The 25,632-nt window shown below is 50.1% G+C and overlaps 1 protein-coding gene across 4 annotated transcripts in view; it reads right to left on the reverse strand.

Moving 5' to 3' along the window:
- Positions 1-25,632, reverse strand: part of SIK3 (SIK family kinase 3) — a 70,919-nt gene that overhangs the window by 15,740 nt on the left and 29,547 nt on the right. For 2 of the 4 annotated variants that reach the window (XM_039564737.1, XM_039564736.1), the window contains exons 2-14: positions 18,792-18,908; positions 17,497-17,560; positions 11,727-11,888; positions 5,988-6,112; positions 5,602-5,725; positions 4,765-4,883; positions 4,314-4,424; positions 4,033-4,176; positions 3,406-3,483; positions 3,187-3,296; positions 2,584-2,737; positions 1,762-1,917; positions 1,181-1,251 (exon numbers count right to left, since the gene is read on the reverse strand). In XM_039564737.1, coding sequence (XP_039420671.1) covers positions 1,181-1,251; positions 1,762-1,917; positions 2,584-2,737; positions 3,187-3,296; positions 3,406-3,483; positions 4,033-4,176; positions 4,314-4,424; positions 4,765-4,883; positions 5,602-5,725; positions 5,988-6,112; positions 11,727-11,888; positions 17,497-17,560; positions 18,792-18,833 — 1,460 coding nt within the window. In that variant the 5' untranslated portion in view covers positions 18,834-18,908. Of the gene's footprint in view, positions 1-1,180; positions 1,252-1,761; positions 1,918-2,583; positions 2,738-3,186; positions 3,297-3,405; positions 3,487-4,032; positions 4,177-4,313; positions 4,425-4,764; positions 4,884-5,601; positions 5,726-5,987; positions 6,113-11,726; positions 11,889-17,496; positions 17,561-18,791; positions 18,909-25,632 lie in introns of those variants that run through there. The other 2 variants (XM_039564735.1, XM_039564734.1) reach the window with 1 other exon arrangement.

A 25,632-nucleotide genomic window follows, 5' to 3' on the forward strand; every position in this document is an offset into this window, starting at 1 on the left:
TTAAAGGCTCAACTGAAACCTTCAGGTTTAGAATAGTGAAAATCTGCCCAGGTAAGATGTCCAGGCATCCCCTTGCCAAGAATGAGATTCATCATAGCCAAAAAGACCACCTGCTGTCTGAGGTGCTGTCAGAGGACACTATCGGCCCTAAATTAAAACTTTTCATGGCTGTTGAGGCTATTATTGAGGCTACAAGTAGACTGTCTAGGCTGAGGTAGGCAAAAGGAGTCTTAGTGCACAGTCTGTCACTGCTCACACCCACTGTTCCTCAGGAGCACTGAGAGGAGCAGAGCTGGCCAAGGCTCTGGAGCAGGATCTGCATCCATCCCAGGGTCACCCTGCCTGCAACAACCCCCAGTCTGAACCCTTGTGAGCCCCTGCGGAGCCACTCCCTTACCCAGGTGATGATCTGTACAAAGGGGGGATCCAGAAAGCTCTTCCAGTTTGAGGTAAGAAGCAGGAGCACCCACCACACGTAGTGCCCAGCCGGTTAGCAGAGAAGAAACTATGCAAAAGCTACTAAGAAAATGTTAGCAAGGCCATGGTTAGTGTGTTCATGGACTGAGAAAGTACAAGCACATTCTACCCACTTCCTACAATGTGTTTGGAGCAGACACAGAGAACAGAAGTTCCCAGCCTGTGCTAATAATGTTTTCCTTATCGGAGCAGACTATTTTAAGGCCTAATGCTAAAATTAGCAGCTAGAGGTAACCGTAATTCCAGCAAGCTCACTTTGTTTGAGGCATCAGAGTTGGATGTTTACTGCATGTCTTGATACAAAAGCTGCTGCACTGGCACCCAAGGCCACAGAGGAGATCCTCCCACCTCCAGCACTCAGCAGGGAGGGGAATCCCTCAGCACTCACTTGGCAGGTTAGTGTGGATTGCATGCTGGTGCACACTAAGCAAAGGAATTTAGCAGTTCCAAGAGTTTCTGGAGAACCTACTGCTCAATCAGCTACCCATTTCAGGGGAATCCAGCTTTGCAAGCACCCAGTAGTGCCAGAGGAGTAACTGCCTAAAGTAATCAACACCCACAGGAACGGGAGAAGTGTTGGGCCTTCGCTGTAAAATCAACACTGGTGCCCTGATGAGGTGGCTGTGTTTGAATCAGCTCTGGAACAGCCCAAGGTGAGCCTCGTGGAGGTAGGAAGGGCAAATGTTAACAGAGTGGGAGTTACCTCTGCACAGCTTCCTGATCCGGCTCCCCATCGGAGCTCTCCTCGTCCACAGGGGTGACAGCTGGGACAGCCTGCAGAGAGAGAAGTCACAGTTCCAGAGGACACCCAGCACAGTCCCCTCTGCACAGGGGACACCTGATCTTCCCAAACAAGCTTCCACAGGGGTGTGTGTTGGCTCCTCTGCTGCACCAAGGAAACCTGGCCAAGAAGCCCTTCCAACATTCCTTCCCCAGCCCAACTGCCTGGGCAGGGCTGCTGCTACTCGGAGAATTCATTGATACAGATGCACCCAGGGAGTGGGAACACACACAAATGCCCAAGATGGACACTTGAGTTTTCTCATGGGATGGACAAAAGCAACCATGAGAAAGTGCACAAACACCGTCAGTTCCAGAGAGGAATACACAACCCCACCTGCCAGCTCCAGGAGAGCACAGCAAGTCCTGCAAGGGGAACAGGGGAACCTTTGGCAGCAAACAGGCACAGCCCTGCAGCGCCGGGCCTGCTGTGACCTGGGCACAGCCACCTCTGCCTGCGAGAGGGGATATTTTTAAGCACTCTGCCTTCCCTGTGCTACTCACTGGCGTCATGGTGACGAGCGGCGAGGGGCCCCGGGGCCGCTTGAGCAGCTGCTGCGCGTGCAGCTGGATGTTGGCCCCGCCGTCCGACGCCCGCCGGCCCAGCGGGCCCATCCCGTTCAGCAGCTGCAGGGTGGGGGGCTGCAGCAGGGACTGCTCCTGGAACAACACACAGCACCGTTACCCGCCCCAGCCGCAGCCCCAGGTCACACACCAGGAGAAGACAAGCTCTCTGGGCTTCAGGGATGCCATCAGCATCTCTGAGTGACGTGGGGCAGGGACAGGCAGCGTCAGTGGATGAGCAGGGTTTAACTCTGCAGCTCCCTGTGCACTGCTTTAGCTGCCAAGCAGGCTGCAACCTGCAGCTCGAAGCCAGGCAGCACAGTCCTATTTCTCCCCAGCCCATGTATTAATTTCATATTGCACTGCTCTTTCATTCTTCAGCTTTTTCACAGGATCACATGATGGTTTGGGTTGGAAAGGACCTTAAAGATCGTCTCATTCCAACCCCCTGCCATGGGCAGGGACACCTTCCACTATCCCAGGTTGCTCAGAGCTCCATCCAGCCTGGCCGTGGACACTTCCAGGGATGGGGTATCTGCAACTTTTCTGGGCAACCTGTTCCAGTGCCTCACCACAGTAAAGAATATTTTCCTAATATTTGATCTAAACCTACTTTAGAGAACCAACTGGAATCATACATAAAGAGAGTAATTCTTGAGGCTTATGGAGTCCAAGGAGTGACAAACAGAGCGAGCAAGTGTGAGCACAAACACCCCTCCCACCTGGCAGGGCACAGAGCACAGCAGGGATCATGGGCAGTACCTTGTACTCCAGCTGCCCCGTGGGCTGCAGGTTCTGCCTGGGCAGCACGTTGTGCATGAAGTTCACATTCGGGGTCACCTGCAGGAACGGAGCCTGAGGAGTGACACGGGGGAAGCCAGGCAGGAGCTTCTGCAGGTCTTCCATGACTTCCGTCCTGTGCGATCACATTCGGAGAGGGGAATCAGCCGTGATGTGAGGAAACCCCTCACAGACCCAGTACATCCAGCTTCCCTTCACAAAAAGCTTCTTACTGCTCTGGAAAACGGTCACACAGAGCAGCCAAGCCACCCTTTGGTTTTATTTGTCCCTTTTCCCCCTCCACGTTGAGATTTGCCAGAATTAGCTCTTGGCATTAACCTTAGTGGCATTTATCACAAAACCTTCACCTTGGACATGACAGCAGAGCAGCTCAGGTGAGACACTTGCCTTGACCAAAAGCATGGCTTACCCAGAGCTGATGAGGAAGAGCAGGAAAAAAGTACCTCATCCCCATCTAAAATACTGACCAAGCTGTGCAAGGGGACTGGGACCTTTAAAGGAACACCCAGAAGGACCAGAGTCACATGCTGGGAGTAGATCTCCAGGCTAGAGCGCAGTACTCACCGTGGGTCAGCTACTCCCACTGTGTGCCTCCTCATGGAGAGGTAGCGGACCAGAGCCTCGGGTGATGGCTCTTCCCCTTCATCACTGTCCAAGTTCATTGTTCCATCAGTCTGGGCAGGACAAACATCAGAGATGTTGAAACACAACATGAGGATCAAAGGAACGGCTTCAATGTGAGCCAGGAAAAGAGCTTGCAGGGGTCATGGGGGTGTACCTCACCTCCACAATTTGGTTCTCAGGGTTGATGAGCTGGACTTGGGGCACGTTGATGTTCATGGTGTTGCCTGTCTGTTCTGTCTGCTGAGTGGAGAGATCAGGATCAGAAGACACAAACACAGCACTGCTTTACAAACACTGCAGGACTAACATCAGCCCTAAGCACGTGGAACAGGGAGGTGACCCTGGAGCCAGTGAAGAGCTGTTTATTCTCAAAGAGTTGCCTCGTTTACCCCCCTTCTTCTGTTCAGGCAGGGTGAGCATCTCCTCTGCTTCCCTTATGACCTGGCCTCTCCCAAAGCAAGTGCTCATTGCTCCAACAGCAGCACAAGGTGGGGAAGAAGCATCACACAGCAGCCCTGGGCTGGGAACTCCAGCTCCCAGTAACTCCTTCAGCTCCCTCCCCTCTGTCACTAAGCGAGCAGGAGACTGTCTGAAGGGTGTTCAGCCAATGCACAAACTGTTCCCAACCTCAGGATTAGGGTACCCTAAACACACACCAAATTCTCAGACGAGGAACATTACTGACACTCCAGCCAGGATGTGGGCACCCACGAGCAGTCTGAGTCTCGCAGGTAAGGGACTGGCTGCCCTTGCAGGGCTGGAAGAACACTGGCAAAGGGGATGTACCTGGATGTTGGCCGAGGTGGGGAAGGTCATGGTGCGTGGGATGCTGGGCGAGGGTGCAATGCGCAGGTTCTTGTGCCTCTTGAGGCGGTCGCAGAGCAGGCTGTAGATCGCGCTGTAGTGATCGTACGCGTCGGCTCGCAGCGACTGAAAGGCAAACAAGAGCGGTCACCCTTTCTTGAGCAGTGATAAAATACATTTTACACTGTGCTGGGGTTGCTCAGCTGCCCCCAAACACAGCCCCTGATCAGCAAGAGGAGCAGGCAGGACACGCCAGGCCTCACCTGCACCGTGCGCTCCTTGTCCAGCCCCATGTCTGCCATGGCCAGCAGCACGTCCTCATTCAGCGGCTCCAGCTGCCTCTCGGTCTTCAGGTGCTGACACTCTGCTATCAGCTGTGAGGGCACAGGCACAGAGTCAGGGCTGACATTCCCAAAGGCACACCGGTGAGTCACAGCACTCCCAAGAGCCCCAGCACCGGGCTCTGGCTGCAGCTGGCGTGAGGTCTGATGGCAACCGATCCAAAATCCAGTGCCCCAAGTTCCCAGTGCCACGGGGGAAGATACAAAAACGTACGCAGCTAAAGAGTGATGTGGAAAGCAAGGCCAGGAGACACAGAAAAGGGAAAGGCCACGCCTGGAAATGAGTGTTCCCAAAGAGCAGAACCAACACTGCAACACCACGTGCCCAGAGCCTGTTTGAGTCACCAAGAAGACCCCGCTCCCTGCTGCTCACCCTGTCAAACTCTGCATCAGCCTCCCCCAGCTTCATCCACTTGTGTTTGCAGATCTGCTCCATGGAGAGCCTCTTGCTCGGGTCCAGCACCAGCATGTGGCGGATCAGGTGTTCGCACTCTGCCAGGGAAGAGAGGCCGGGTCACCCGCGGGAGGGACACGGCTGCTGCAGCGTTCCCTTTCCAAGCAGTGTGCTCCCCTCTGGGAAGTCACCTCACAGAAATACTGCTTCTCTTCTGCACTTCACTCCTCTTGGGTCTCCAGCATGCCACACTGCTGCAGACATGGATTCCCCTGTGCTAGGAAGGAGGGAAGCCACCCTGTGCCTCCCTGTCTTGACATGAGTGGCTTTGGGAGGTTGAGAGCAAAGCCCTTGAAGTGCTCACTGTGAGTGATTTCTCCATCATGTTACACATGTGCTGTCACCAAGAGGGACTGCTGAGGCTCTCCTGCTTAGGCTGGGATCTAAGTTTGCTTTGAAAGCACCACGTTTTAGCAGAGTTTTCTGCATGGAGAGAACCTCTTCCCTAAGTAAGACAGCAATCAAGGAAGTTTTTGGCTGGGAAACTCCACGCAGAATTATTCCTTAACCTGACAGCAGGCAACCAAGTACCTACACATGACTCTGTTAAGCTGGTTTTATATGAAAATTAATCACAATTTTCACACCCCAGATTTATTATTAAAGTGCTCAGAAGTGTTTTTGCAGCAGCAGGACACAAACGCTCGTCTCTGACGGGGCTGTTGCTGGAAATTCACGCCCCACAATGCCGTAAAAAGCTAAAACAGGAAGAGGTGTAGTGAAAGCCCCTGTGTCCCCAGCTCCCTGCCCCCTTACCTGTGGACATGAAGAAGGGGATGCGGAACTTGCCGCTGAGCACCCGCGCGCGCAGGTTCTGCAGGGTGCTCCCGTCGAAGGGCAGGGCCCCGCACACCAGCACGTAGAGCACCACGCCGAGGCTCTGCGCCCAAAACAAACGCACGTCAGCAATGCCAGACGGAATGAAAATCCATCTCTGGGCAACTCATGCTTTTGGCACCTCCCCGCAGGGAAAATACAGGATGTAGTAGCCAGAAGGCAATTTTGGAAGTGTTTCTTTGGAAAACACTTTTTGCTGTGTCAGGACTTTTCTCCAAGACGTGAACTGAGCACTCGGGAAGCAAAGCCAAACAAACAGAGCAAAAATCAGATCAAAGTCAGAGAGAAAGAGGCTCATCACGTACCCAAATATCAACCTTTGGCCCATCGTACTCCTTGCCTTCAAAGAGCTCTGGAGCAGCATAGGGAGGACTCCCACACCAGGTTTTAAGGAGCTGGCCAGGGGTGAAGATGTTGCTGAACCCAAAATCTGAAAGAACAAAGAGAAGCGATGAGAGGAATGCGATTCACTCCAACTGAACAAACGGTATTTCAGTAACTTGCTGAGTCTGGTAAAGTCACGTACAATCCTGTAACGGGTAACTGGTACACAGACACCAGAAATGGAGTTACTGACGTTGGAAAAGACCTCCAGGGTCATCAAGTCCAAGCTGTGACCAATCCCCACCTTGTCACCAGCCCAGAGCACTGAGTGCCACGTCCAGTCTTTCTCTGGGCACCTCCAGGGGTGGCGACTCCAAACCTCCCTGGTGCCCTGAGGTCTGGGCAGTGCCAGCAAGGACAGAGTGCAAAGGGAAAAAGAATGGGACTTTTGATTTGTCCAGAAAGCACTACAGAGGCTGAAAACTTTGGTTATGGGGGATAGCTCTACAAACAGAGTCAAATCCTTCTCCAAGAGCAAATAATAAATCCTGAAAGAGAAAGGTCTTCACCTCACATTGGCTTATGTGGGCACTAATGGCATTCTCTGCTAATTAACCTGCCTGCCCCTGGCTCACAGCTGGGAACTGCACTGCAAAGGGCAAGGAAACCAGTCTGGATCCAAGACAAGGGAGCTGGTTCTGGTAAAAAGAAAGAATCTTCACTAAATTTCCTTCCTTTTTTTCACCTCAATTGAATTGAAGCAAACACAGCTGCAGAGAGGAGTTCTGAGGTGTCCTCAGAAGCAGCTCCACCAAGGACCAGTGCAAGGTTATCTGCAAGTGCTGTGCCTCTGTTTCTGCCAGAGATGTGCCAGCAGGGGGACAAGTGACATTAATGCCCACGGACAGGGACCCACGGCAACGAGGCCATTTCTCATGGCACTGGCACCAGCAGCTCCTCGCAGCAGGGAGAGCAGGGAGGGCCAGAAACACTCAGTTTGCAAATTCTGACTGATTAAAACAAAAAGTGTCATGGAAAAAATACACAGTAGAGCTGCAGAAAGTGGGAATCTCTTTCTGGTGAATTTTGCCTCTGTCACCAGTCGGAACAGCAGCAGATCTGGGGTGATCCACAGCTGAGGGGTGGCAGTGAAACACAAGACCCCAGAGTTGTGGGAAAATTTGACTGAAAAATGTGTATTTTAATAAATGTATAGAAATGATAAAGAATATTTGAGGTGCAAAGGTACAAAGGATTTTTTTCCCCATTTCTTGAAATAAATACACATTCTGCTTGAAAATTCATCTTCATTTTTATCTGCTAATTTCTCTTTACAGCCCTTTATCCGTAGCCATCCAGAAAGCTTTGTTCTCCTAAATCCTATAAAAACTACATGTTTTTTCTAACACATTCAAGATCACCCAATATTACCAGTTAATTACCAATGAATTACCAGTTCCACATGGAATTCCAAGTGAAGATCACCAGCGACGGCCAACACCTCCGTGCCAGCAGCAGGCAAACCCCACCAGCACTCCCCAGAACGCACTAACTGGTGAGCCCGTGCTCCCTCTCGCTGCTTTCCTTACAGGATTTTCCATGACCTAATTTCAGGTGACTCCTCTCCTCCTTTGCACAGCGCCTGCAGAACTCAGCAGCCCACCTGATGCTGCTCCTGCCAGCTCAGCTCCAGGGGGGCACAGCCGAATTACTTCTTCCCATCCCTTCGCAGGGAGGAAATTCTCACCGTGGAGATGATTTATGCATGTGGAGAATACCTAACACAGCCTGTTCCCGTGGAAACACCTGGAGTACAGACCAGGCTGCTCCGAGCCCACCTCAAAACAGAGCAGAGATGGTAAATGTTCTTCGGAAGCACTGTGGTATCAAAACAAGGCACGTACACACTCCTTGGGTTTTTGCTGTTGGCAGTGAAGCCATCTAAACCTCCAGTCAGCCTTTGGAGGACAATTCCAGGGAAACAGCACACAGCTGCACAATTGCCTTTTCCACCTCTGCAAGCTTTTGAGCTGCTGTCTCACGTTCAAAGCAGGATGTGTAACAAGTGCCTGAGTTATGGCCACTGGAGCCGGCAATAAATGCTGCAGCACTGGATGTATTTCCCAACACACAGCATTTGTATCAGGTTTAGACATAAACTCCTTATGACTGTGGAATTTTGGCACTTCCCATATATTGAGCAAGTTATCCTGGTTTAGTTACTTTTATTTGTCCTTGTAAGTACAGGAGTGGGCTTTGAGCACCTGGGGAACCACCTGTATTTTCCAAGGAGCGCACAGCCGGGAGCAGCCCCGCAAAGGTGAGAGGCCCGAGGTGTTCCCCGCTCTGCTGCACAGGTCACAGCGAGTGTCAGCAGCAGGGGCAGGGCTGTGCCATTCCAGGGCTGTGCCATGCCAGGTCCGTGCCATTCCAGGGCTGTGCCATGCCAGCTGGCAGCACCGCGGCCTCGGAACAGACACGCAACAGCTGCCTCCTGCACCCTCCTCTGCTTCCTGCAGATTGGTCGGCTGGGAAACTTCACCCCTTCCACATCGTGTTGAAATTCGTCCAGGGATTCACAGCTCTTTTGGACAGGGAGGGGAGGTGGGGAGAAGGGAAAATGCAGAGTCTGTCCTTAGGGAACGGGGCCAGCGGGTCCCAGAGCTCCCAGGATCTCAGGATGAAGCCTCTCCCTGCGGAGAGCTGTCCCTCCCGGGCTCCGGGCACTCAGGCTGCTGGGCTCTGTGGGGAGCTGCAGCCAGGCAGCTCCACTGGACACGGACACTGCTCCCAGGCTGGAAACGGTTTCCAGATCCCACCTGCGCTGCGGGACTGAGGTCAAGGCTGGGGAAAACAGCAGGGCTTTAAAATCCCAAAAACAGTTCATGGGAGGATTTGAAAACCCTGGAGCGACTCAGCACAAAATCTAAACCAAACAAAAATACAAATTACAACTTAAATAAACCTTCTTAAAATCTATGGCCAAGGAGATGCATAAATCCAAGTCCGCAGGGAGCAATCAGGTCTTGTTCCACAAACAGATGCAGAGGGAAAGAGGCATTTTTGAACAGCAAGGTGAGTGACAATGATGTGATACAGGGAAAATATTTAAGAGAAACATCTCTGCTACAAAACAGTGGATCCAGTCCCTCAAGTTTCCTTGGAGCAGAGCTCGAGGAGTGGCTTCAGTCTCTGCCCAACAGGGATTTCATCCTCAGGAGGGGAAGGAGCAGCCGACAGACGAATGCAAAGCGATGCATAGATCACATTCCTCTCCGAAACCATACCCCGGGAAGGCCGGGGTGTTTAGCAATCATCAACTCCTGGCTGAACTCTCCAGCTGGGAGCACAGGGAACACAGTGCCAGCAGCTACTGACTCAGACTCTGAGAAGGTACACTGGAGAAAAAGCATCCATGGGAAAAATGAGAGCGAGGGTCACAGCACTGGGATCTCGCTGTTTACGGAAAAATAGTGCAGCAGCAATCAATCAAAAACCAACCCAAACAGGGGCCATCAGCGAGACCAGCAGCACTGCCCACCCCAGGGCTGCAGGCTGAGAGCCGGGACCTGCCCAATGCCAGGCAAGGGATTTAAAGCCGCAAATGGACGTCAGGAGGAAAGTGACAGAGAATCTGCACTGATGAGAGTCTGAAAAGCTCCAAAGTTTAAGTTAGACAAAGTTAACAGGTTTGGCAATGAAGGTTCAGCTGGTTCTCCACCAGGGTAACTGGTAGGTGCATTTCTGTAGCATTTCTCCTGGGAGGTCTGGTGTGAAGCAGATCTGTTGCTATCACTTCTTTTTTTTTTTTTGCTCTTGAAACAATGGAAGAACTGGTGTCAAGTCGTAATTGATGAGTTATAGGGAGAAAACTTAATACTTGGAAAATCCTATACCATAAATCAGCTTTTCCAGGCTACTTTTCAAAGCACTACAGCATCTTCCTGCCAAGGCAACCACTGCCACCACCAGGGCAGGGACTATCTCCTGGAGTCATTCTGGGAGCACAGATTTGGAAGGAAAATAGTTTCCAACTCCCTTAGATAAAAAAAGGTTTCCACAATTTCCAGACCTTCTCAGCCTGCTCATGTGGACATTTCTCCAGCAAATCCAGCTGAATTCCAGTTTCCACCTGGGTTAGTTTTTAACTTCTCGCTGTTTGCCAGGCACCCTCCCCCTCCACGCAGAGCGGATTTTTCCCGTGAACACAAGATGGCCTCAAACCATTAGTGCAGCCTTTGCATAAAACACCAGAAAGTGCTGCTCAGAGACCTCCCCAGCAGCCTCTCCCTGAGCTCCACAAGCTCCCCACTCCTACTCCAAGGAGCTGCACTCCCGCTTCATCAGCGATGCGTCTCTCACTTATCTCCTGCTCCCAGAACAGTGAGGAGCAGGTTATCATCCCTGTGCCAAGGAGGACGTGGTTCACACTGTTAAGCACCAGAGGAAAGTCCATGAAGTCCATCTCTCCTCCCTATTCCTTCCCCGCTCCCTCCTCACAAACAGAGTACGAGGGAAGCAGAAGAAATTACTGATGATTTTACCACAAACCGCGTGTTGAACTCTAATCTAACACCTCTGGATGGTACACGAGAGAACAGCAACAACGAGCTACAGTTTCCTTTCTTCAAGATGCTATCGAGACAGAGAAGTATTTCCCACCTCCCAGAAGTAAAATTGTTCAGACTGAAGAGTTTTGTAGCCCTCAGCACTTTTTAAAAAAAAAAGCAAAAAAAAAGTTACAAACCCTTGCAAAAGACAACGAGCTCCCCCAGGAAGTCTGTTAGGAAAGGGGGCAACCAAGTGCTTTCCAAAGGTGCTCTGCTATGCTCCAGGTTCTGGCAGAATTAAATGCTGAGTATGAGATCTTCTACTTCCAAAGCCCATGGAATGAGATGACCAGGGCAGAATCACAGAGTATTCTGAGTTGCAAAGGACCCACAAGGATGGAGTCCAACTCTTAAGTGTTAAATCTTGTTGGTTCAATTGGTCATAATCCCACCAAGCCCAATGAAGTCAAGCCCAGTCAGTGCCCCCCAGAGCTCAGCCAAGGCTCAGTCTCACGGTCAGAGCACCACAGATGTGCAGCTCTGTGCTAGGTCAGGACAGAAATGCCCAAGGAGGAAGCTCTCTGGAAAGGCAGTTAATGACAAAAAAATCCCTGCAAAACTCTGGGAGCAGGCAGTGAGGGCCCGTGTGTTCAGCTACTTCAGCTTCTCTCCCTGCAGGGAATAAAACCCCACAGCACTGAGGCCGCTCTGGCTCTGTCACACCACATTGTGAATGATTCCAGGAGTGCAGTTTCCCCTTCACTGCTCCACCGTCCACCTTGTCATCCCTACTTCGCCATTCCTGCTCTCTCACCTAGCCTGACCTGCTTTGAAGAAGCCCTGAACCAGCAGCAGGACTCAGAACAAGGTCAGTTTTGTGACACTGTCTCACCCATCACCCAGAGGAGTGAACGCCACAGTGTCTGCAGCCTGGGAAGCCAAACCTGCCTTTTTTTCCTTCTTTTACTTTGCACTACTTGAAGAGAGATATAAATCTCCTGGCTACAACCTGGCAGTTTCAGCTCTGGGCAGCAGGCCACACAGAAATCCAAAGCTTCCTTTAGCTGCACCGCGTTTCCTTCTCCCTGAATACCTGGAAGCAGCCAGTGCCTACATATATTAACTCCTGAAAGCAGCTGCCTTCCTCCCACACCGCTCAGCTTAGCTCACCTGCTATTTTGATGTTCAGGTTTGCATCCAGGAGGAGATTTTCTGCCTTCAGATCCCTGTGGACTATGTTACGACAGTGACAGAAGTTGACAGCAGCCACAATTTGCTTGAACTTTCTCCGGGCTTCCTTCTCGGCCATGCGCCCATGGGCCACGAGGTGATCTGTGAGGTGAAGGAGAACACAGGGTTATGGACACAGCGGCTTCTCATGCTCGTGGAGAGAGCTGGGGAGGTAGGAACAGCGGGGTACAGTGTGGTTTCCAGCTCCAACACCAGACATGGAAGAGGCACAAGCAGGGATCAGGCACACCACTGCCAACCCGTCCCTGCCTGGGCTGGCTCCGAGTGAAAGGCTTTGAAATTTATTTTATATAGAGGACAGCTGAGGGGATGCCTGGAAAATCAGAACTGTTTTGTACACAAGTGTGAAAGGTCTTAAGATCTCTTTCTATATCAAAATATAAATGAAGCTTTTGCAGCCTTTGCCTTCAGCCAGATCCCAAGCCTTGTACCACATCACCTTGAGAGGTGCAGCTTCCTGGCCACGTGCCATCCTTCCTTCCCCTGGTTTTTCACAGGAAACGTCTCTTTGGTCTAATATGCCTCGAAGATAACTCCTGCTGGAACCAGCGAGGTCCCAGGTAGCCACAGCCACAAGCAGCTGCTCACCTCAGCTCTCCAGCCAGCACAGCCACCACCAGCTGCAGGAGGGATTTAACATCCTCCCTCTCCGTGGATCGGTGCAACAACATCCTTGCGAAATCCAAGAAAGCATTTCATTATAAAAATGGAGCTGGCCTCCACTACGGAAATCTGAGCACTCCCAAATATTTTGCTGAAAGCCTGTACTCTCACTCAAAGGTAGTGTTTGTTGCCAGCTGGGCTTTCCTTGGAAGCCAGCACTGCACACACGGACAGGAAAAGCCTCTCCAAGAGATCACAAAGGCAGGCACACAGCAGTGACCCAGCTGAAGTCAATCCACTTAAAACCTGGAAGCACCAGGCTCACAGAAGCCACTTGTCACTGTCCCATGAGTGGGGATGGACAGGCAGGAGACAGGCAGCAGAAAAGGCACAGATAGGAAGCCTCACTTCAGGAGGTTGTAACTCCTTGGTGGGGCCATCCAGTTGGCCTCAAAACATTTCTGGCCAAAATTAAGCTGAAATGATTCATGTCCCTCCCTGAACTCCATTAAACTGGGGGCTCAACACAGATATCTCTTCTTGAAAACAATAACAACAAATCACTTGTGCAGGTTTCTCATCAGGTGGTTGTGTTTTTCCCCAGTCACCCATTCATTAAAATACCTGTGACATAATTGACTCACAGTAAATACCAATTACCAAGATCCATCAAAGCAGTTGTGCTGCTCCTGACTGCACAGCAACCTACTTCTGCCTTTGCCCACTCATGTTGTGCAACAGACTTGAGGTGTTTTTCAAAGAACTTGTCAATTAACTCTTATTCATCGGATAAACTTACTCCATAAGCAAATCTGAACCAGGGCTGGAGAAGGAAAACCATCACCAAGTCAAATCTGACCCTCAGCTCGCTCGCTCGGCGAAGCAAAGTGACCATCTCAAATTCCCCCATCGTATTTCATTCAGGTATTTGTGTGGTCATAAATTTGTTACTCTAAGGAGACTGACAGCAGAGCACAGCAAGGGTTGCTCCAATTTAAGCCACTGATCAACAGGTAATAGCTCAGCTCCTCAACAAGGTCATTCACACCTTCTGCTTCGCTGGGATTTGGGAGCCAGCCTGTCCATACAGCGAGTGCCCTTGAAACAAAGCACAAGGCTCCAATCTCTCAACAATTCCCGAAATATTTCAGCCATTCTCCTGCAGGCAAGAAAACAAACCCAGCTACTGCAGCAGGTGTCTTTCTGCAAGGCTCTCCTAAGTGTATTTTTGCCCAAACCAAGCTCAGCAGTCCCGGCACAGCCAACGACACCCGCCTTCAGTCCTGGCATTTGGGGCACCCCTGCCCTGTGCCTCTCACCCAGAAAACTCTGCTGCCCCTCTGCCCAGCCAGTCCTGCTTAGGCTGCAAAAAGCCCTTTTTGAGTTAGGCGTGAAATTTCACTTTTCATGAAGAGCTGGGAGCGGAGGCCCAGGCTCTGCACGTAGGCACCGCGCTCCGAGCCCGCTGACATTTCTGCACCAGCTCCAGAGGAAGGACAGAAACAATGAGGCTACAGAATACTTCACATACCACCAAGGGCAACTGTATGCCAAAATTAACCATTGAGAGCTTAGTCTGCATAAACCTCCCATGCAGTGGAGGTTACAGAGCTGACCTGAGCGTTGAGCTGGGAGCCAGCACCCTGCTCTGAGCGTGCCAGAGCACCCAGACCCGCGGCCGGGCCATGCCAGCGTCACCGCGCTCCTCGGTGCACAGCGATGCTCCCCTGGGCGTCTTCCAGAGAGGAAGGAATGCATCATTTCATTGCACAACGCTTACAGACATCAGTCACTGCTCTCTGTACTTATATGAAGCACCTGATGCTGCTCTCTGTGTTAAAAAAACAATCCAACCCTACACTGAAGAAAAATCACCTTCTGGTTCAGAGAGCACTGACACACAAGTTTCCACTCCCCGCTTCTGGACAGACGCCTCTTGCTTTTAAGCTGCTTTCTGTCTGGAAAACAAACGCTGATGAAGCTTCACATCTCCTCTGTGTGGTGGATTAAGTCACATTTCCAGTGAATTAGGTGATCTTGTGATGTCAGAAGCAGTCTGACCTTCTAGAGATGGGCACCACAACGTTGTTTAGTGTGTCTGCCCAGTTCATGCTCACAGAGCTCAGGTCAAGCGGGCGGGCAGTGGGGAGACAGGGCAGACGTGGTAACCACATGAACCAGATGGTAATTTTCTAAATTTCCTGTGATTTTTTTGTTAATCAACCAAGAACCCATGTTCAGTCAGTGAGGACTGCAGATTATTTACAGTTTTCATAGTAAACAGCTGAAATCAAACCAGATTTTTAGACTATATTCCATCTGACCTCAAAAAAGGACACTCGAGGGACCTGGAACAGAGACCACCCTATGTTTAAAAGGAGACATTCATTTCTTCATAATGTCAAACCAGCGACCCAACCACACGCAAAACACGGAGAGGGACAAAAATAACAATTTACATTTGGCTGCTCAAGCCCACAGCAAACCCAAGGCCTGTCCCTGGTCCCTGCGCGCCGCTACACAAACAAAGTGAATTATCAAACCATTTCCAGTAAGAGATGAATCAAAGGCTCTTACGGCACAGCTTGGCTGCTGAAGGAGTGCTCAGCCCTTTTACTGGAAGTTTGGATAAACAGGTAGCACAGCCCTCCCAGGTGCTGAGCCGGGATCCTGCAGAGCTCACACCGACAGGGACGGGCCAGACACGCCGCCAGCGGTGACTGACTGGGGCCATTTAGAGAAACCACCGCTCTTTCAGCTGACAATTCTGACCTCTAGCACTGCCTGTGTAATACTGACAGCTCTACGGTACGGTTCAAGCCTTGGGAAGTTCTGAAAGCATCAGGGAAGCAACTTAAGATGTGTTCCTTACAAAAACTTGCCATTCACAACAGCACAATGCTGTAACTCCGGTTCTATGAGGCTGCCCTCAGCCTTACCCTGGGTGTTGGGCATCCAGAAAACCACAGCTGTCAGTCCCCCTTACCCTTCAGCACTACATTTTAAGGCCTATGTCACGCAGGTGTTAGGACATGACCAAAAAAAGTTTAAAAAGACTCAGCACAGGCCAATTTCACAGAGAATCCCCAGTGCCCAGTAAGAGACACGGTGACAGTGGCTGCACTGCCCACACACACCTCACACACCATCCCTGCAGCACATCCAGCCGTTCCCAACCAGCCCACCTGCCCTAGGAGGGACAGGCACTGAAGCTCCGTGCAGGGGAGGTTTTACCCAACAGGAGAGCCCAAGCTGCCATCGACTTTGTTTCCACCCCACGAGGACGTGAGACCCTTCAGCGCTGGAGATGCGAGGACTGCAAGGAAACCTTCCCAGAATGGGCTCCTGTTTCCTCCCTGCAAATTGCTTCCGCTGCTAGAACAAAGTCTTAATGGCTCCTCAGGAAACTCTGAATACAAAAAGCTGAGACTTGAGTTTCCCCCTCTCTGCTCTTGCACTGAGGGCAGTGCCCAAAAATCCTCAAAACTGGGTAGAGGCACGACCTCCTGGCTTGGGTCTGGAGAAGGCTCACACTGTTAGAGAGCTGGCTGCTCCCAGCTATCAGTGAGGATAAAATGCTGGGCAGCAACATGGAAATTAGCCATGCTAATGAGCTGAATTTACTACAGCATAAAATCTTTCAGAAAGCAATTAGGTTTTCACTTCGACTCACGCAGAAGGCTATTTTTGTAACCAAAGAATTCATTCCAAGTTTGTATATGAGCTTGCACATAGCTCTGGATTTAAAAAAAGATGAGCCCATCTCTGCCAAATTCAACAGAAGAGGGAGAAAAAGTAAAAAGAGATTTATATTTTTCTGTGGTGATACACACCCAAGCTAACCCCAGGACATGTGCAGGTGATTTTGCTGGGCATGGGAAGGTGAATTTCACAAGCCTTTGGAACTGCTGAGTGTGTCCAGCACCATGATTCACATTTGAATAAACAACTGGAAGGCTCAGCAAGTCAGTTTTTCACCAGGAAATCCACACTTCCCAAACATCAGCTGTCACTTGCTTCCCCTTCGGCTGTCACCTTCTCAGGGAGAAATCCAAAGGACATGGACAACATTGACAAGAAGCCATGGCAACCATCTACAGAGGTACTGAGGAACTGGTGGCAGTTTGTAGTGGCTGGAAACCAGCACTTTGCAGCTTTTATTTTCCTTAATTTGGGACTTGCTTCACTAAAAGCTTCATCTTTTATTACAACTCAGCTTCTCCTCCAGCGAAGTGAGAAGTGAAATCAAAAGTGAATCTTCTGCAATGACTGACGAGGACAGGGAAAGTGCTCCCAGGAGCTGACAGGCCACGTGTGACTGTCCTCACTTCCTTGATTGAAGCTAATTCAAGCACACAGGATTTTCCCCCTTTTTGGAGACTCACACTGGCAAAGCCAGTACTGACCAATGTTGCAAAATCCTGACTCTGTCACCCAGCACAAAATTCCAGTGTATAAGTGAATTCCTATTTCTATAAGTTTTGCTATTGTTCATCAAACAAATTAATAAGTCAGCCCACAGTCCTTTCAGTTGCACTGCACAGACACTTTTCTCCCTTTCAAGAACAGCTCCTGTGGTCAAGAACGCTCAGCCAAAACTCTCTGAGACAATGGCGCTTGAAAGGGATGCAACCAGAGCTTGCTAACATAACATCAGATATCAAAAAGAAAAGACAAGACATGGTTTTGAGCACAAAACACTCCAGAACTGCAGGACTGCCTGTTTCTTTGAAAGCTACAACAGTTCCACTACCATCAGCAAGGTTCATATAACTTGCTGGGAAGCAAAGCATTCAGCAACACTAAAATCCAACTGCATGACTATTTCCAACATCTTTAATCCCAAAGTGAGTATGAAAGAAGAGCAGCACCACCTGTCAATGAAACCCAAAGAAGAAACAGAGGTTATGGGGGTTATTTTTCCATCGAGTTGGTCTCATTTATTCCCTTACTCCTCTTGTCAATGGAAAGTTTGCAGGCTGAAGGGCACCTCTTGGCTGAAACAAGAGAGTGTGGCAGCTATTTTCAGTTTACTGTAGTTGACCAAGTGCATTATCTGATTAAAGAATGCAATAAATGTACTTACCAAATATTTCCCCTCCACTGGCATACTCTGTCACCAGATAAATCATCCGCTCTGTCTCCATAACCTGCACACAAGGACAGAGAAGTGACACATAAGGAGACTGCTGAGTGCAACAAGAAACAGCTCTAAAACCACCTTTATTCCTTCTGTAACACGTGACTGCTTTCATCAAATCCAAGCTATAACCTTCCCGTGCTTTCCAGAGCCATGTGGAGGAATGGACAGCAACTGGGGACAGTAAGGATGATACAGCAAATTTCAGGCACTCAGTCTGTAACTACACGTAACACTTCACCTGCACCTTCCTCCTCCTGTTCTGTTTCTCCTCCCTTTAGTGTTTGCTTCCTGGTCTTGTCCTGTTCCATCAGCCTGGGAGACTTCTCAGGGCTGCTACCCTGCTCTTCTCCCACCCTAAACAAAGCCAAGCCGCAACTGTCACCTTTTGCAGTATCACATCAAAAGCTTTAGATGGAATAAAATAGGTTTCAAAAGGTTTTTTGGCTCAAAAAACACAAAAGGTTTAAAGAGTCGGTTTGCAAAGAAGCACTCCCTGAGTACCTTGAAAATGCCACAGTCCCTGCAAGCATCTCACACATGGTTTGGCCAAAGTAGCTAAATATTAACCTCTGTCACTCCTACTCAGTTTTAACTCTCTGGAGTCCAAATAAATACTCGTATCTCTCAAGCACAGGTGGAAAACAGAGTCCTTTACTCCTCTGCTCCCATTTCTCTGCTGCACCCTCCTCGCAGAGGGGCACCACCAGGTACCTGTGTAAAAGGGCAGACCACGTGGCTTCTGCCTCTGGGGGTTTTGTTTGCAGACAAAAAAAAGTCAAACAAGCTGGAGAACAAGTCTGCAAACAACATTCAAAAACAAGTCTGCTGCCAGTATTGATCCCCTTCCAGGAAAGGGCTGAGCAGATCAGCAGGTTCTGGGGGCCACAGGGAGCTGGGCAGGGAGAGGAGAGCCCTGTCCTGCTCCCGGGTGAGATTTAATCCCTCCCTTGAAGTGAGAAGGGGAACCTGCATCCGGTTTCAACAGGGAAACTGAGAAGCACACAATGGCCATAAACAAGTGGCAGGAGGCCAGCCCACAGCGGAAGCATGATGTCCCAGAAAAGAGAAGGATTAGCTACGCTTTCCCCCTGCCCCTCCAATCAAAGCACTTTGAGGCCTCGAAAACATAAAGGACTTTCCCAGTTCCACGTAGAAGGAATGGAGAGATGACTCTGGAGAAAGTGCTGCTGCACAGTGTGGAGTCAAGGGACGGAAACTCCATTGCAGAGTGCTCCTACCTGGTACAACCTGATGATATGTGGGTGGCAAAGCATCTTCATGATCTGGACTTCTCTAAATATCTTCTTCAGGTTCTCTTCATCCAGCTGAGTTTTATCAATGATCTTTATCGCAACCTGGCAGAGGGGAAACAAAAGAGAAGTTACTGACCCAGCTGCATTATTCACACACCAGCTCCCTGCACCAGGGCTGATATAAACCCCAGCAGGGATGGGAATGGGGGTAATGTCAGGCTTCTAACAACTGAGGTGTTTATTTATCTGTTTTAAACCAGAAGTGCTCTTTAATGCTACACTAGTGCAGTTCAAACAAGTCTAAGTGCTTCCAGTCAGCTGCTCTCCAGTCTCCAAGGTTTTCCCTCCACCTCCCTGGTGCTGGCAGCTCCCAGCTCCTTTGAGCATGGACTGTAGAACCATCAGACTCCAAACGTGGAGACACTTCCATGCTAAGAACCACCTGTCCTCGAGTTCACTGAGTGCCCTGTTTCATCCACACACAGACAATAAGGAAGGGAATCTTTTCCAGAATGCCGGGATGAGCAGGAGAGAAAAGGCAGAGTGAAACCTTGATGGAGAAAACAGCTGAGAGAAAAAGCTGCTCTGCCTGGCAGAGGAACATCTGCCTTGCTGCTTCTAAATCAAATTTCAGCCTTAAATATCTTCCTTCCCACCACGAAACACCCCTGCGAGCGAGCAGCTCCAGTCTTGGGATTTGTGGGATGAATTACCATCCCCCAGCAGGTTTTCTCACTTGGAGATGGCTCTCCCTGGGAAAAGAACCGCTTTTACAAATCCCCTGGTTGCTTTGCTGGGGAGCCTAATTTACACAAGTCCTGCCCAGGAAGGCTGCAGGATCATGCAAAGGCCTGGGGAAGGGCATGCAAAGCAGCCCCGCCGCGAAAACCGCTGAGGATGCACAGCCAGAAAGATCTGACACAGAAATGCTCAGCTTGTCCCACACCCCAGACCCCAGTGGGGACAAGGACAAGTGCTCTGTGCACAGCAGCGTGCCAGGACCACGGGCACAAACCCACAGGGGCACACGACCCAAACACACGTCCCTCTTTAGTGCCAACCCCAAGGCAGGGCTGAGGGATGCTCTCACAGGCACAAGCACAACCAAACAAAAGGATCTTTAGATCCTTTAAGGGAATCTTTCTTTAAGGGAACAATCTGAAGCACATGAAAATTAAGCCCCATATTTTATGATCAAATCCCTGCCAGAGCAATAACCGCCCTGCATGTGAGCAGAACCCAGCAGAATCCCGAAAAGGCACCCAAGTACAATAAGCTGTTTCTTTCACTTGAAACCTTTAATTCAGAGCGCAGGAACGCTTCCAGCCTTCCAAGTCACTGAGCATGCTTCCTACAGCAGCACCGGCAGCTGAACGGCAGCCAGGTCTGGCACTCGGTGCTGGGAGCTGCTGGCAGGAGCAGGGCTGGAGCCGAGGCACGAGGTGAAACAGCAGCAGGGGCTGCCAGGCACCAGGGCTGTGATTAACGGGGTGCAGAGCCGACCCCGCCGGCAGCCCCGCGACGAGCCCAGCGCGGGACACGCGGATCTGCGCCGCACAGATCCAAGCACAGCGCTCAGGAGACGGCTGGGAAAGTTTAGAGAGTCAGAGGGGGACTGGGAAGCACTCTGCACATGCTTTTCACCCAGGGTTTTCCTGCAAGAACGGGCTTTTGTAAAGCTTGAGCATAAACATACATAAAAGCTAAGAGACGCTTCCTCCGAGAGCAAAGCCAAGATGTCTACCCAGAGACATGAGTCATTTTCAGGCCCAAAGACGTAAATGAAAATCCACAGATCTGGAGTATTCCTAAACTCCTTACTCATTCCCAGCTCTGTATTTGCTCTAAGGAAATCTCATTTCCCAGCTTAATTACATGGCTCGAGCTGACACTCTCAGCCAAGTTCAAGGTATGTAGAGCATCTGATTGCACCCAGCTTGGTCAGTAGGGCCAGACACAACAGAACTGGATTCCTCTGGCTTTCCCTGATAACCCAGGGCAGGGAGGACCAGGCTGCCACCTCCCCTGTCCCCTTGTGACGCTGTGGGATTTACACGTGGTGAGTGAAACTCCACACCCAGAAGACACACAATACCTGGACTGGGAGCAAAGCAAGACAAACAGCACTCAGGAGATGTTCTTCTTGTGAAGGATCTCATCCCGAGCTCAACCAAGCAGCCCCAAACCCACACCCACCCTCAGGAGTTACGCAGAGGAGAGACCTGAACGGGTTTCTTCCAAATGTTTTCATTCCACACAAATGCCTCCAGCAACTCATGCAACATGAAAGGCAAAAGTCTCCTGAAAAATCCTGGGGAAACCACCTCGTGCTCCGGTTTCAGGAAATGCAGAGCTTCCTCAGACCAAGCGAGGGTGGAAGTAGGAAATCCCCTCTGCGCTGGGCAGCAGGGACACGCAGGGAATTTCAGGGATGGGGGCTGATGTTCCACCCAGGGCTTTGCAGGGGAGCTGCAGTTGGTTTGTTCCAGAGCTTTGCTGTTTGGGTTCTTTTGGACAATCACTTTTTTTCCAGAGGGAAGGACTGGTTTAAAGACTTTCCAGAACAGACCAAGTTGGTTTCTCTGTTCCTGCATTTCCTAGCTGGCTAATATTCTCCCTTCCCTCGAAAGATGATTTGGGATTTCAACAGAAAAGAGTCTGGCTGAGGTCCTCGGGTTGCACCAGCCAGACTGACTCCATCTAAAGCTCAGTTACAAGGAATGGCCACAATGAATTCAGCCCTTTATTTTATTTTTTTCTTTATTTATTGGAGATGACAAACTGGAGAAAAACAACCAAACAAAAGATCTTTAGGATCTTTAAGGGAACAATCTGAAGCACATGAAAACTAACCTTCCTGTCTTATGATAAAATCCTTGCCAGGGCAATAACTGCCCTGCCTCCAAATATAAAAGAATATTTATTTATTATTTATGCAAAAAGAATCAAGTTTCAGGAGTTAAAATAAACCCGAAACCCCAAAATCGAGTGCATTCCCTCATGCTTACAAACATGACATAAAATAGAGAGCAAGACTAAACATCATTAAGTAAAGCACAAATTCAGGCACAAGCATAAGTGGAAGAAAACCATGATCTAAATTCTTGAACAATGAAATACTCTAAAAAAGGAGTCTGAGAAATTAACTATTCTTTTATCAGAAGTTAATGAAGCTTACAGGCAGGAGGATAAATGCCAAGCCTGGAGCATGCATGCTGCTACCAATTAACAAAATGTTCCCACCACTTGTAAACAGTTCATTTATTCCTTCTTGCATCCAAGGAAAACTTGCACTAGTAATTTGAGGAAGGAATTGTTCTTTGGGAGAAATGGCAAGTTACTAAAAACAATTGGTGGAGAGCAGGTAAGGTGTTCAAACTGACACCTGCAGGCCGCAGTGGAGGTCCCTGCTCTCCGGAGCCAGGTGGCTCATCCATTGTTTTTCCAGATTTTTCTTCTCCTGGTGCACTTCAGCTGAACACTGCTCTGTATTCCTGTGGTCCTAAAGCTGTGCTGAGTATATGTGCACTCCAGGCAAAAGCCTTGTGGGGAGGAGTGGAAATTTCAACCACATGAAAGCAAAAGGGGTAGTTGGGAAATGGAAGGAGGGGTACCGAAACTCTGGATGGCTGAAAGGGAGCACTCAGTTATCCCTGATAGCAGCACGTCCCACTGCATCCCACGGGAAGTCAGCAGGGACAGAAGGCACATTTCCAGCCAAGGCAGCAAGACGGCTCCCGTGCACCCCAAAATGCTCAGAGATGTGAGCTCCTGGGGAGGAGCCCAGGCCGCCCCTCTGCCCTGAGCACCGACCACCTCCTTCAGCCCAGCACATGAAGCCTTGACAATTCTTACTCTCAAACTCACAGGATTCTCCTAAAATTCCCCAAGTGTAACATAAACAACATTATAAATTCCTATCTTGCTCTGAGATACCAGATTTTCAAATCTGGCAGCCACCAGAGCTAAACATGCCAAGGTGAGGGGATCTGAAATGAGGCACAAGGCTTGAAATAGGAGAGAAGAGAATATCAACCAGCAGGAGTTAAAATTTACGTGGACATCTTGTTTCTGAGCTGAGTGTGGATAATAATCCAGACAGACTTCCTTGAATCCATAGTGCCCTGCCGACAGGAAGGGAAATGAACTGCTGGGTGCCCAGGCGGATGGGCAGGGAGAGGACAGCCACTGTGCCCTGCACTGCTCCAGCTGCTTGAAAAGGCTCTGAGAGGGAAAGAGGTGGAAGCACAGTCTGTTTTCAGTGGAAAGGAGCCACAGGACACTGCTTCCTTTTATTCCTGTGCTGTGAACAAAAGAACAAGCCAGAGACCCTGGCCTGGGCTAACATCTCCTCCTTCATGTTATGCATCTGCTTGGATCTAATTGTAACTGTAATTCAGTGATAAATAAAATTTCTTGCATGAGTGATCATTCCATAAAGAAATCACCTTTTCCCTTTCAGTTCAGTTGTTTCTGCAGTGGCCTGAGTGAAAATCAGAAAACCCCACTTCTTTCAAAAGAAGCCCATGTGCTCAGTGTGATCAGTGATCACTGTAAAAGTGTAATTATGGCAGTGGCATTCCTGTAAATCAGCACGGATCTCCTCCATGGAATGGGAGCCAACAGATGGCACCGGCAAACCGACTGCATTGAGAAAATCAACATGTTTATTTGGGAGCAAGACATTTCCTAGAACTGTCCCGGGGAGTCCTCCTGCTCCAGATTCCTCCTGGAAAACGTTCAGTAAACAGTCACTGGGTGTCTTCTGCCATGGATAGAGGTGTCCCTGCAGCTCGGCTCCTGTGTCACTCTGAGGGCACGTGGCAGAGTGCAGCCACAGGGAGAGCTGTCACCAGAGAGGGTCTCTGGAATAAATGAATAAACCTGGAGAAGGCTCATCCACCCGAATTCCTCCTACATTTGCAGTTGGCAAAGGAGCCCCCTCCTCTCCGTCCACGGCAGCCTTACTGCGCTGACAACGTGAGCTGTCAGAGGGGCTGACAGGGAACAACTCTTCCCAGCTGCTCCTGCCTGCCACAAACACTTGGGAAGCTCAGGAACACGGCCTGTTTGGATTAAGCAGCTGCTGGAGGGGTAAAAATCACTCCTGTAAGCAGATACCAGAGCTGCACAGGACCTTCAGGAGAACTCCAGGAGCAGAGACCAGAATTACAACAGAGAAGGGGGAAAAACAGGGATAAGGAAGTACACACTGGAGATACGTATATGAGCCACACACAGAGGCACTCAACTGGCATATGGACACACGGCTGTGATAAAAACACAACGTGAACTCCAGGCTACTGCAGGTCATGTCCCTTTTCGAGAGCTCAGCTGGGTGGATGTCACTCCGCAGCAATGCCGCGCTTCCGTATGGACACTCGGATGGCAGAGGCACATGTTTCTCAGGCAAGCTGTCAGCACAAGCCTGCTGGTGTGTTTAGGGTCACTAAAAGCGAGCTCTCTCCATGCAAATAGGCAATTTGTACAGTTTTTAGTCATAAGAAAGTGCTCGACAAAAAGGAAGCACTGACACTGTCGATTCCCAGACTTCTCTTGGCAAGCTCATGGGTAACACATCTCCTCCTCGGAACTAGCTAACCATCAGAACCTACCTAACTAAAAGTGATACAGCAAATAAAACTAGGCCAGTCTGCAGCAACATCAGTGGCTTTTGGAGGTGGCACAAATGCAAATATTGGCAGCAACTGAAAGCAGGAAACTGTGGACGAAGATGTGCACAGAGAAGCTGCATTTGCTCAGGAAGGAAGTTCTCACCTTGTCCACATCCCTCTGCACAATCAATGCAGGGACTTGTGTCTTGCACAAGGTGAAGAAAATACTGATGGTGTTACAAGAAAAGTCAATACATCCAAATCCTCTTGGCCGGCTGCAACGTTAATACCCGGCTTGTGTGAGCGCCGTGCTCTGCCGTGACCTTTCCCTGTCCCAGAGGGAACACAGCCGGCATTGCAGTGGCCAAAGCACAAACCCCACATTCACATCTACGGCTCAGAGAACCAGCTACGCCCAGGTAAGAGAATCTCATCATTTTAGGGCATGTACAGCAGCTTACAAATGTCACAGGACAGGAAGCTCATCTGCAGCACCCCCAAGGATCCCAGCCTTTACCTGTGCTGAATTCCTCCTTTTCCAGTCCTGGATTAACCCTGTGCCAGCAGCTGCAGCTTCTCTTTTCCAGCAGAAGCCATCAAAAAGGTCCAAGAGGTGAGTGCCCCCTACTTGAAACTTGCTGCTTCAGAGCAGGAGCCTCAGTGCCAGTTCAATGGTGACCTAATCCCAAATGCAAACTCTTTCCTATTCTGGAAGTTGCAAGGGATGACAGGTAAATTCTGTCCTGTTCAGCCACAGTGAGGGAGAAATAATGCTCTGCAAGCCACGAGAAAGCTTGGTCACATTGCTAGAGCTCTACTTGCCACACTCACCTGGATGCCAGGTCCCAAACCCTCCTGGAGAGCTTCTCCTCATTATTTCATCACCTGGGGCAACAGCGGGAAACAACAGAGAGACTCGGAGTTACCTGCCCTGGCTGACAGACACTACAGCCGAGCACACTGAACAGCATCAAGGGCTTTGGGACTGCAGAGAAAGGCACGGGAAAGGGAGCTGGAGATGCCAATTAGATAAACAAACCATTCTGGTGCATGAAGAACCTCCCGCTGCAAACGGGAGGTGCTGCGAGGGCGAGCTCCATGAATCATCACCTCAGGCTGCAAACACAGACCTGGGAAGAGGCCGAGCACAAGGACAGGCCACAGTACTCCACACAGAGCTGGGAAGAGCATAGCCAGGATGTATGGAATTA

Source organism: Corvus cornix, chromosome 24 (genome assembly GCF_000738735.6).
Source record: "Corvus cornix cornix isolate S_Up_H32 chromosome 24, ASM73873v5, whole genome shotgun sequence".
NCBI classification, from domain to species: Eukaryota; Metazoa; Chordata; class Aves; order Passeriformes; family Corvidae; genus Corvus; species Corvus cornix.